Consider the following 12500-nt stretch of genomic DNA (forward strand, 5'->3'; position numbering starts at 1 on the left):
AACACGCCACTCTTTTAATGATCCACCCTTCTCCAGAACTGCTCCCTGCCTATCGAAACAACGCCCCCCCCACACACACTCACACACCCAAGTCAGATGATCACTTTCTACGCTTAAATCTGACCTCGACATCTTTTATCCTCCCTTGCATACAGCCTGCCTCAGGCCTGCTCGATCCATTCTCTCCTCATCTGTTCTGCTGTTTTCTTTTCTCTTGTTACATTTTTTATTGGCTCTGTATTTATTTTCTGCTTCTCTGCCATTTTGTTAGCATCTCTGGGTGGTTGAAAATATAAGTCTAATATATTATTATTATTATTATTATTATTATGAATTAGCGCATTTGCGCCATCCACCACACAACCAGGTTTTGACACCACAGTGCTACATTAACATTAATATTAGTTGAACACACATGATTCAACTCATCAATCAATTCCCAATCAATTGTTTAGTAGATGTGTCTGATCGCTAGACTTTGCTGGACTCAGGTCCTCCAGTACCGGACTTTGACATCGCTGCCTTAAACTGAATTCAACTGAATTGAGTCTTAATCACAAAATCAAAGCGGTTGATAGTTTATCTGCTGTGTGAACGCGTATCGGGCTCAGGCCCTGTGAACCGTCCACCATGCTGCAGACCTCACGCTGTATTTCCAGTGCAGTCCTCTGGAACGTGGTGTTAATATTCACAATGTGGGCTGAATGGTGAGCTCGGTGAGCAGCTGGGATCGCTCTAAAGAAAAAGGCTGTCTGCTGTCCTGTCATCTTACCTGAGGGAAGTTAATAAGGGTATCGAGATGACATGCTGGATAATGGTGCCGTGATCGCTGGTGCCCACTTACCCATAATGCCCAGCACTCTGCCGCTTTGATGTGCTGCCTCGACTGGAGAACAACGCTCTCTCACAGGAGAGGAACGTTCAGGTATTACGCTGAATACCCCACGCTACGCAAAAGAACAGATGGACTCTTTATGTCCTGTAGGTGAAATCCTTACCCATCTTAAAGGCACAGACACACACACACACACACACACATGCACAATCACGTCTCCTGTGAGTCACAGCCGAAGCACCTGCAGCTCCCGACTCCGCCTCCGGGACTTCGTCTCGTCACCAGGAAAGGAGGCGAGCGCTTGCTTCCTCTGAGGGCTTGGCCGGGCTGGCGGTGTTGTTGTGCATACACGTTTAGCGCCTCGTGGCTCCAGCACTTTGGTTTGGCGAGGAAGACGCAGCGTTGCAGTCAGCAGGCTCGCTGGATATGTTCCTGAGATGTAGCTCTGCCCCAGACGCTGACAGACAGCACCTCGACATGCAAACGTCTTTACTACACTCTGTTTCCTCTCTACCTAACTCTCTCTCTACCCAACACTCTTTTTACCTAACTCTCTCTCTCTCTCTTGCTCTCTACCTAACTCAGTTCAGTTCAATGCAATTCAATGGTGCTTTATTGGTATGACAAATATTCACATTTGCCAAAGCTTTGATGAAGAAATTAACATGGTAACAAAAGATGACTACAATACTACAACCACTACCACTAATAATAATAATAATAATAATAATAATAATAATAATAATAACAACAATAATAACAATGATGATGGTATACGGCTCTGTATCTCTGCTATCTGACATGCTCCCTCAGCCTGTGGGAGCAGTGAATGTACAGCAGTACCAGTGTGCAGATCTCTTTATGTTCACCAAGAACATACGGCAGCTTCTCCTCATCAGGGAGATTTTTAAACTCAGGGATTATGTGATTAATTTTGCTAAAAAATGTATGTACATTCAGTTAGAAAGTACAGCTGTATAGTCCTGGCACAGCTGGGACAGTCTCTGGTCTGTAGGGAACCAGGACTGTTTATGTCTGCTGGTCTCTATGTCCAGTCAGTGGTCACTGAGTCTGTACTTCGTCAGGGTGGACCTCAGTTTTAGATCAGACAGCGTGCTTAGGTGCTCTGCCAAGCTGTTCTGTCCATACAGGGACAGATAAGGTCCAGGGTCCAGGTCTGTCAGTACTGTTCCAGCAGGTCCAGGGCCCAGGTCTCTCAGTACTGCTCCAGCATGTCCAGGTCTGTCAGTACTGTTCAAGTAGGTCCAGGGTCCAGGTCTGTCAGTACTGCTCCAGCAGGTCCACATTCTGCTGTAGCCCCTGTGTGGTGGTCAGCAGAACCAGCTTGTCTGTGTAGAGCAGGAGTTTAATCTCTGAGTCATGCAGACTGAGACCAGGAACTGGAGACTCTTCTCATATTTTTGCCATTAATATCGATGTTAAAAGTGTTGGGCTTAGACTGCAGCCTTGTCTCACTCCACGTTCCTGAGAGAGGAAAATTGTTTGTTTATGGCCAGTTTTTATTCCACAACTATTTCCTGTGTACATTCTCTTAATGAGATCATATGTTTATGCCCTGCACCACTTTCTATGATTTTGTAAAATAAACCTTGGTGCCAGATGGAATCAAAAACCTTTTTAAAATCTTTAAAGCATGAAAATATTTTGCTTTGATTTTGGATGATATTTTTCTATTAGGCTGTAAATACGGTCAGTGGTGCGGTCATTTGGAAGAAATCCAATCTGACTTCTACTTAGGACATTGTGTTTAGTAAGGACGTTCAGAAATGTAGAATTTAAAATGTTACACATTAACACATTAACGCCTCTGTGATCGTTAGGGTAGGGTAAATATAGTATTTCTCTTTTTGAAGAATGTCGATATATTGATGTAAATTTGTACCAGATTATTAATCCTTCTGAGCTCATCTTTTGGAACGGTGCTATAACATCTCTATATTCTGTGGGACATTGATGCAACTTTTACATTTTTAAAGACTTTAAGCCTTAAGGCTAATGAGGTCAAGCCTTGGTTGTTCCACACACTAACTGAATGGGATGCCATACGGTGCCTTTAAAATGAGACTAAAATAAAACAGTAGTATTTGATAGGAGTGTACATTGTTCATTGTTCATTTTTTTCTTTGAGTAATATACCTATTCTTTTACTAACAAGGACAGGGGGACCTAAATGTGTGTGTGTGTGTGTGTGTGGGGGGGGGGGGGGGGTTGTATTTATTATCTCTCTCTACCCAACTCTCTCTCTCTCTACTTATCTCTCTCTCTCTCTCTCTCTCTCTCTCTCTCTCTCTCCTCTCTCTCTCTCTCTCCCTCTACTTATCTCCCTCTCTCTCCCTCTCCCTCTCTCTCCCTCTCTCTCTCTCTCTCTCTCTCTCTCCATCTCTTATTGTGTATTTCTCATCTCATTAGATATCTTCCTCTTCTTGTCATTTTTATGACTACCCCTTATGTGACAAAAGACAAACAAAGAAACAAACACACTCACACACACACACACTCAGCCATACTCTCTCTCTCTCTCTCTCTCTCTCTCTCTCTCTCTCTCTCACACACACACACACACACACACACACTCACACATATTCTCTCTCTCTCTCTGTCTCTCTGTCTCTCTCTCTCTCTCTCTCTCTCTCTCTCTCTCTCTCTCTCTCACACACACACACACAGTCATATGCGACTGAATGTGTTCAGATATGGCATTGTCTCTATGAGAGCGTCTCTCTCTCCCCTCACCCAAACATCTCCTTATGAGAGTGGCAAACTGGGGCTGACACTTGGGTTGCAGGTAATAGACAGCCAGAGTTAATTAACATCACCAAATCAAACAGCATGCATTTCCCATAATTAAGCGCTCGCTACCAGGGAGTCATGAGGCTGTACAGATATGCGATGAACTTTAATGTTGGGGCTGCTTTGGTTGTGAGCCATGCAAAGGGGTGCACATTTCTGTATGTGTGTGTGTGTGTGTGTGTGTGGTACATTGTTATCTGCGTGGGTGTTTAGTGATGATTCCAGCAGAGCTGTTTCAGAATGTAGGAAAGTGTGTGTGTGTGTGTGTGTAATCGAACAGTCACCCTGCTGAGCTGTGACCTGCCTGGCGGTCTGCGTGTGCGTGTGTGTGTGAGATAGGGAGTGTTGCGTGTGCCAGCTCATGGAGACCACCCGCCTCACACCATCACAACTCCACAATCCCACCAGTCCTGCCCACACTGGTCTGGACCGGCTAACTGCTTTCACAGTACTTGGGCAACACCGCTACTGATGCCCGCTGGAGATTTGAGGCAATCATTCATGCCAGTATAATGTGGCCGTGATTGAACTGAGGTTTCAGGTTCCCGTTTTTCCCTGTACATCCGTGGCAAGTATAGAGTCTATTATTACTTTCCGGGTCCCAGAGCCAAGTGATCCGATAAGGCTGATTCAGAGATGTGATATAATTCCCTGTATATTCCATACATAATCCACTACCAAACGTTTTTGCTCAACAGCATCAAAAACCAAACTTTTTATTCTGTTAACACTGACTTTTTTAAACTAATGCAAATATTCTTTCTCTTTAAAAGATCCTTGCATGAAAATGAAATATCTAAATATCTTTTGTTTTCGTAAATTGCATAATTTATTTATTTATTTTTTAATTGCTGTGATGAAATTTCATTCAAATGATGACGAACGTGCACTTTTGGCGGATGGTTAATTGTTTTCATTTTGTACCAATAAAACCAGATAGTGATTCAGTATGGGCCTTCGGTATTGTCACAACCGCTAGCGTTTTAACTCTGAAGAAGTGCTTCTGTGGTACAGGATTTTCCAGCTGGGTGTAACAATGTCAGAGCAGTTTATTGAAGCGGTTTGTGGTCAAATTGTCCTCCTGAGTACTGAAAACTCTCCCTGTGCCAAAGTGCAACTAAACTCCATTGGACTCAGACTCGTAGAACCTCACCGTGTAGAGGCAATGAAGACACTTAGTTTTTTCTGCAGGCACCATTAAAGGTGCAGGGCGTCTGTCCAAAGACAACAAAGCAAACTAAGATAAATTTAAGCCACCGGGCAAAAACAAATGTGCAAAGAAGGCAGTAATTATGCAGTGATTTCCACAGGTGCAGTAGGAGATAGACTAGGACCTCATCTCAAAGAGGGCCAGCTCAGTGTAGACTGGCGCCCCTATTACAGCCTCTAATTTACATATGGGAAAGCAAGCGCAAACTTTTAAACGTTTTTTTTATCCCCTAATAGCTGCCCCTCCAGCGACAACCCGAAACATCGACAGGAGTAACACAGCGTCTGTTCTGGAGTTCACGAGCAATTTGTCATCTGTGGGTCTAAGCCACACTTTAGTGCCTCATCACAGGGAAGAAACGTTTCCCTGTTCTGGATTCGTTCCTTCCGGTCTGTTCCTTGCTGTGCTCGAGCCCCTGCTGGTTTGAGAGTGGACTTCTTCCCCTGTAGAGAAATGGCGCTCTGGTGCCTGTGCAGCGTCTGCTTCATCGGCGGTCTCTCCCCTCCTCTTCCTCGTACAGCCTCTCTTCACTGTCGACCTGGCGCTTCCATCCCTCTGCCCCGCTGGACATGCCCTCCTTCCTGCCCCTCAGACCCGTGACCCTGCCCACCTCTGCATACTGTTCCCTCTGACGGCTAAAAGACACGCCCCTCACACGCTTCCCCTCGCGTACTTCGTCCAGCCTCTTTTAGCCAATAAGACGGCCCCCTTCAGGAAACGCCCGCTCTCACTAAGCCCCGCCTACCCACAGCCCCAACTCACACCTGCCGGCACAGCTGCACAACTCCTTGAAGAAGTGCTCCTCCGTTTCACGCCCTATTCAAAAATACTCAATTCACTAAATTCTGCAAAGAATGTGTGATTCAAAATGGCACTTTTAAAAAATTTTTAAGTATCGCAGTATTCCTGTTTCCAGGGAGCTCTTTCTATCTCAAGGTTGCTAACGGTAGAAACCAGTTCTACTTTCTTGATAGAAACTTGTGCGTCACGATGCGTCTGTTCACATCATCATGGCGAGATGAATCACAGCACGGCAGGTCGTTCGGTACCGGCATCGACCTCGAGAGCCAACTTACGTACGCCGGAATCAACAGGGCAGCAAATGAAAGCAGAATTCCGGCTGTACTCTTTTATAAACACCGTATAAGACATGAGTGGTAGAAATATCAGCTTCAGAAACACCAACTGTGATGGAAGGAAGTATTTGCTGTTCCCTTTCCTGGACTCCAGGGGTCTCCATTACTCTGGGAACTTCTCAGATTGGGGGGGGGGGGTGTTTGTGGAGGTCAAGTGTGGAGAGCTGGATGTTTCAGTCTTCTGCACCTTCACCCAACTAATAATGAGCAAAAGGAGGCAGCCTGCAGATGAGCTCAGGGGAAGACAAAAAGGAGAAAAACTCTTAAGGATGGACCTCGCGCTCCGCACGGACGCTTCCCAGCGTCCAGACCTTGTCCTTGGGCTGGTAAAGCACGGAAGAAAAGACACGGGGAGAGACCAACTGCCTTCCTTTTCAACACTTCCGCAGATCTCTCCAAAGAGATTAAGCCCCTTTAACCCTCTATTGAGGATATGTGTGTGTGTGTGTGTGTGTGTGTGTGTGTGTGTGTGTGAGTGTGAGTGTGTGTGTGTGTGAGAGTGTGTGTGTGTGTGTGTGTGCGTAGATGTGTGTGTGTGTGTGTGTGAGTGTGTGTGTGTGTGAGTGTATGTGTTTGTGTGTGTGTGTGAGTGTATGTGTTTGTGTGTGTGTGTGCGTGCGTGTGTGTGCGTGTGTGTGTGTGTGTGAGTGTGTGTGTGTGTGTGTGAGTGTGTGTGTGTGTGTGAGTGTGAGTGTGTGTGTGTGTGTGTGTGTGTGAGTGTGTGTGTGTGTGTGTGTGTGTGTGTGTGAGTGTTTAGTTGATTTTCTGCTTTTGTTCTTTCTTGTTTGTGATGCATCCTAAACCTCCTTTCTTCTCCCCTCTTTTTTGTCCTGTTCTGTAGCTGGACTCTCTCTCTCTCTCTCTCTCTCTCTCTCTCTCTCTCTCTCTCTCTCCCTCTCTCTCTCTCTCTCTCTCTCTCTCTCTCTCTCTCTCTCTCTCTCTCTCCCTTCTCTCTCTCTCTCTCTCTCTCTCTCTCCCTCTCTCTCGCCCTCCATCCCAATCTCGCTCGTCCTCTGACTGAACAGACTGAAGTCATACTGAAGGAAAGTTAAAAAAAGAAGAACAGAAAAGAAACTGCAAAACGGAAAATCATTCCTCACAGGTTATCGGCACGCTTAATTCGTCCCTGTTGCGAGCTAATTCACGCTGGTAGGAGTGAGGCACAGTTTATAACTCCCTGCATTTTCATTAATTTGCTCTTCATGTTAGCAGACTGCAGCAATCAAGAAAATAAAACGGTCCCCAGAACGGTGATAAATCACGGCATGGTCACACTGCCTGTGTCGCGGTTTTATTACCGCACGCTGATGAGAGAGAGAGAAAGAATATACTCTCCCCACACTTCTGCTATCAGGCAAGGGTATCGACACACTGTGTGTGTGTGTGTGTGTGTGTGTGTGTGTGTGTGTGTGTGTGCGCATGAGATGATCGCTTGTGCAAAAGGCACTTGATTAATGAGCTGTGTTTCAGCTGCACTGAAGTGTCATGGAGGAGGCAGGCATCTCACCAGACAGTGCAGTGGTTTGTGTTCATTCTGTTTGTCTTCTTAACTTCTGCCTGCGTGTCTGTACCTGGGTTTGTGTGTCTGGGCCTGTGTTTGTGTGTGTGGGTCTGTGTTTGTGGGTCTGTGTTTGTGGATCTGTGTGTGTGTGTGTGTGGCTTGGGTCTGTGTTTGTGTGTTTGGGCCTGTGTTTGTGTGTGTGGGTCTGGGTTTGTGGGTCTGGACCTGTGTTTGTGTGTGGGGGTCTGTGTTTGTGTGTGTGGGTCTGGGTTTGTGTATCTGGACCAATGTTTGTCCATCACTCCTCTATGTGTTCCCCCAGCCTGTCCCGTATTCCCGTAAAGCTAATTTGGATAACAATATCCAGGAAATGATGCTCCATGTCCCTTTACCATTTTAGAACTGATTCAGTGGTGCGCCAACATGCCGGCTTGTTCATACCTATGAACACAACTGTCTTTGCAGAAGCGATTTTGAGCCAGAAGTGTGACATTATTTACTGGGGGACGGTACTCTTAATGAGAGGGTGGCTAGTCCTCCTTTGTGCTCTGTTCAAAGGGTTTGCACCCTGTAACTTTTCAAATAGGACATGCATTTGTGTTTATTCCTTCATCTGTTTATAAATTGCTTTCGCAATCACTTGCTTTGTTCCTGCACAGCGATAAGTGATAATTGAGAACCCAAACTGGATGAATGACTGTGTTAGAAACAGCAAAATGTATCTTTCACCAGCTGCTGGTGGTTGTATCACTGGCAAAACATCCGTCTATAGCTTTACCGATCCCAGCAAGGCAGAACGTGTCAATTAGTTCACTACATTTTTTGGAAGACTCTCTGTAGCGGCTCAGTTATTCTCTTTATCATCACTGATTTAGACATTTCGCTTAAAAACTCCCATTCTCTCTGACTCATTAACAGCAAGGGTTAGATTTTATTTTTCAAGCCATTGGCTGATCTCAGAACAGCATATACCGATACATGATACCGAGGCACTCTTGATGCATGTTCCTGTGGTCTTGGTGTTGTTTTCTTCAGCTGCTTGTAGCTGGGCGATTTGCGGTGGATGCCAGTTGCTGTTATCATCTTGCTCAGCTATAATACACGAAACCCAGCGGGTTTTTTTGTTTGTTTGTTTGTTTTGTGTGTGTGTGTGTGTGTGTGTCTGTGTGTGTGTGTGTGTGTGTGACGACATAGCCTATCAGCGACGCTCCAAAAGCGCAGTCCGCCGAACAGAACAGGAGCTCCAGTTCGGACCGGGGACGCACGCTTACTTGGACACACGCCACGCCGAGGCAGCCCATACGCGTTGAATAGCAGCTTAATTTGGTTTGAGGCAACTCCATATCAGGGATTGCGGGAATTAACCGGAGACGTATTAACGTAATAAAGGCTCCCAGATCGGAGTGCCTGGTGCATTCTTCCTCCCCACCACAGCCGCGGGCTCCTGGGAATACTGCCTGCTGGGCTTACGTAACGCGGTTGACATTGATAGGTGACTGGAATCAACTGTGATTGCGTTAGGCAGGCAGACGTGGGTCTCGAGCGCACGGCTCTGACTGTGTTAGCGCGCTACATGTGTTAGCATTATGGATGCCGCGCGAGGCCCAAGTGGAGCGCGCGGACCCGCTAACCTGTTGTTGGAGCTGAGAGGGAGTGGCGCGCAGCACTGTTAAAGCAGGGAGTGAGACGTTCAGTCGGAGTGATGGAGAGAGAAGGAGGGAGGCGGGGGAGGGAGAGAGAGAGAGAGAGAGAGAGAGAGAGAATGAGAAGAAGTGTTGGAAAGAAACACTATTTTTAGCCTTGCTCAGATTCTTAAGGCAGAAAAGCAGTCGTTCGGCCATTTTGAGAGCGTCTCCTGTGTTTGTGCTCGGGCGTCAGGCGCTGAGCTGCCCGACTGCGTTTGACCTGATGGATGAGATGAGTACAGGAAAGAGCTGATTCAAAAGAACAGGGTGTTAGCCATTCTTCCTGCCCATTAGCTTAGCCACACACACACACACACACACACACACACACACTACTCATGCAGTGCAGCGTGTACATTTGATAAGACCACAGTCCACTCACATACAGCGTGCGTATTAAAGATTTATTAACGGCCGTCAGTTTGGAGTGAACCAATACTGATGACTCACACGGCCATGAGACTACCCAGCTCTGTCCCATCTGAACTGGAGCTTATCAAACTCTCCCTGTATTGTTCAGGTTTGCAACAGGTAGCGTCACATAGCCTCACGTCCACACGTACACACCCAGCCTCAATACAAATGTCACTCTGCTGCTGTCAGATTCCCACTTACCCACTAAAGAGCATGCGTTTCGGATTATTTATTTATTTTCCTCCTTATTTATCTGACCAGTGGTTCACTGAGCACAGCCATCTGTCAGTGTCTGCTGACCCTCTGGAACCCACGGACCCGCTGTCTGGGAAATTTCATTGGTTTTCGTGCCTTGCTCAGCTAATTCTCTCGTCAGCACGTTAACATTTATGCATAATGCATACAGGCTTATTATGGCGCCCTGGATTTGGCCACGGCGGGTCTCCACTTCTCGATCAGCGATAACGAGCGTTTGACTCATCAGAGTTTATTGTTCCTCGTTGTTTAGCGTGTCGGGACGTGAGATGCGAAACGTGTTTGCCGAGGTGTGAAGGTCTCCCCCGCACTACCCAAGATCCAGCAGCTACGAAGCCTGTTGCTTCATCACTTTAGGTGCTCGACTGTGTTTTATTCAAGACGATGAAGGAAAAATCTATGCGGATGAACTCGGCAGGCAGAATGACGCACACAACGAGCTGAAGGAGGCGGGTGAACTTGTTTGGCTCTTAATTGCTGGAACTGATGCAGATCTTATTGTGACAGGGACAATAAATAATTGTGTTGTGTGTTGGAAGAGTTTTGCAAGGATAAGTACCGAATTGGTCGGTCTGCAGGCATTCATGACTTCAATTGTGTGTGTGTGTGCTAGTGTGTGTGTATGTGTGCATGTGTGTTTGTGTGTGTGTGTGTAAACCTAATGACCATTGATACACTAAGAGATCAGTAAGAGTCCATTAGTTCATGGGACCTAACTCTTTACTGTAATGAGTTACTAATCTAGACAGTGAGGTCTTGATGTATGTGCGTGGGTGTGTGTGTGTGTGTGTGTGTGTGTGTGTGTGTGTGCAGGTGTTCCCAAACCCTCCAGTCTGCTGTCTTACTCTATTAATAGTTGTTTCTGGCCCGCATTACCTTAAAATCCCAGTTAAGTGTTTGGAGGAAGTGTAACACGTCTACTCAAGGTCGCATACTTAAAACCTAACAGGCCGTGACTGCAAGCAAACGTCTTGCTTGTCATTGCGCCGTGTCCTCTAATTCCATTCCACACTTTCCTAGATCCCTCTCTCCATCCCTCTCTCGTTTTAGTTTTCCTCCCACTATCCTTTGCATCCTTATCACTCCCTTTCTTTCCCCCTTAAGGTGCTCTGTAGACGCAGTGCTGTGGCAATTATAATGACAAATCTCCCGAGACCGCCTCCCTGCTCGTGAACGCCAGACAAACATCCCTCCCTCTGGGCCTTGGGTAAAGATGTCACTCAGTCGAGATCGAGTCTACCACCTCCAGACTCTGAGAGGGAAAAAGAAGACCAAAACAGAAACCCAGGTGACTGGGGAGGATGGCGAGCTTGCTGGTGTACGGTCACAGCAAGCCTAATTACTGTTATAACTCCTCAATGATTGTGGCCCCGGTTGCATCGTTAGTCTTGTAAAAGTAATGGAGTTCTTCCTCCATCTCGTTGCCCTAGATCCTTGCCATGTCCGATACGAGGAGGAAAAGCCATTAGTCTGTCTGCCTTTTGCTTGTCTTCTTGTTTGTTTGTTTGGTCGTGGCTGGCGCAGCGCGGTTCACAGGACTGGGAGCAGGTCGTTTGGGGGAAAGAGTGAGCACTGGGATTTTGGAATGATCTCCGAGGCCGGCTGTGAGGAAGGCAGCGTACTCGCACCCCGGCTCCTACCTCGGACTCTCTTTTCCCGTCTCCCCCCCTTCCGCTTCTCCTCGGCCGTGGCGGAGAGGCGAAACGCCGACCCCAATTCCTCACGGCCTGCCGGGTCATCAATAACGTTGGACCTGCGCTGGCACGCCGATCGCTCCCTGGCACTGCTTGCACTCTGCCAAGCCCTGGGAGAGGTTATTAATGAGATTAGCTTGAGTGGGGTGAGAGAGAGAGCGAGAGAGAGAGAGAGAGAGAGAGAGAGAGAGACAGAGAGAGAGAGAGAGAGAGAGAGGCAGAGATTGAGTGAGAGAGAGAGAGAGAGAGAGAGATGGAATGGAATGGAATAGAGAGTCAAGCACCAAGACCCTAGTTTCACAGTATGCGGATACAGCATCCACTGCAGGAGAATTTTGTCTGTGGGTTGCAGGGGGTGGGTGTAGTGTGTGTGGGTGGGCAGAGTTAGTGTTCGATTCACAGACACTCAGCTGGTGGAAATGCACCATGGAAACAGTAAACCGTAAATCCCAACTCTTTCCTTTGGCCCAAAGGACCGTGTCTCACACTCACAACAGAGACCGAATTTGTGCGTGTGTTTGTGAGAGAGAGAGTGTGTGTGTGTGTGTGTGTGTGTGAGTGTGTGTGTGTGTGTGTGTGAGTATGTGTGAGTGTGTGTGTGTGTGTGTGTGTGTGTGTTTGTGAGAGAGAGTGTATGCGTTTGCCTGCTTTTCTACATGCACAGAAATCTCCGAGTTGCAATTTAAACCTTTTGTTGGATCACCAATATCTCACGGTACATCGCATCTCACATTACATCTCATATTACATCACATATCACGTTACAGTGACTCACATTACATTGCATCTCACATAACATCACACCCCACATTACAGTGCATCTCACGTTCGCATCTCACGGTACATTGTATCTTACGTTATACTGCATCTCATGTTACATGGCATCTCACGTTATGTTACATCTCACGTTACATCTCACATCTCACTTTATAATGCACCTGCATGAATAAAAATCGGCT

General features: G+C 46.8%; 1 protein-coding gene across 6 annotated transcripts in view; it reads left to right on the forward strand.

Annotated features, from left to right (window-relative positions):
* ctnna2 (catenin (cadherin-associated protein), alpha 2) overlaps window positions 1–12500 on the forward strand; it is a 300745-nt gene that overhangs the window by 88815 nt on the left and 199430 nt on the right. The window contains exon 8 of one of the 6 annotated variants that reach the window (XM_027012569.3): window positions 7018–7332. The exons of the other annotated variants lie outside the window; for them this stretch is intronic. Coding sequence (XP_026868370.1) covers window positions 7018–7044 — 27 coding nt within the window. The 3' untranslated portion in view covers window positions 7045–7332. Of the gene's footprint in view, window positions 1–7017; window positions 7333–12500 lie in introns of those variants that run through there. 6 annotated transcript variants of the gene reach the window in all.

The sequence above is a fragment of the Electrophorus electricus genome, chromosome 5 (genome assembly GCF_041902795.1).
Source record: "Electrophorus electricus isolate QZ-2024a chromosome 5, ASM4190279v1, whole genome shotgun sequence".
In the NCBI taxonomy this organism is placed as follows: domain Eukaryota; kingdom Metazoa; phylum Chordata; class Actinopteri; order Gymnotiformes; family Gymnotidae; genus Electrophorus; species Electrophorus electricus.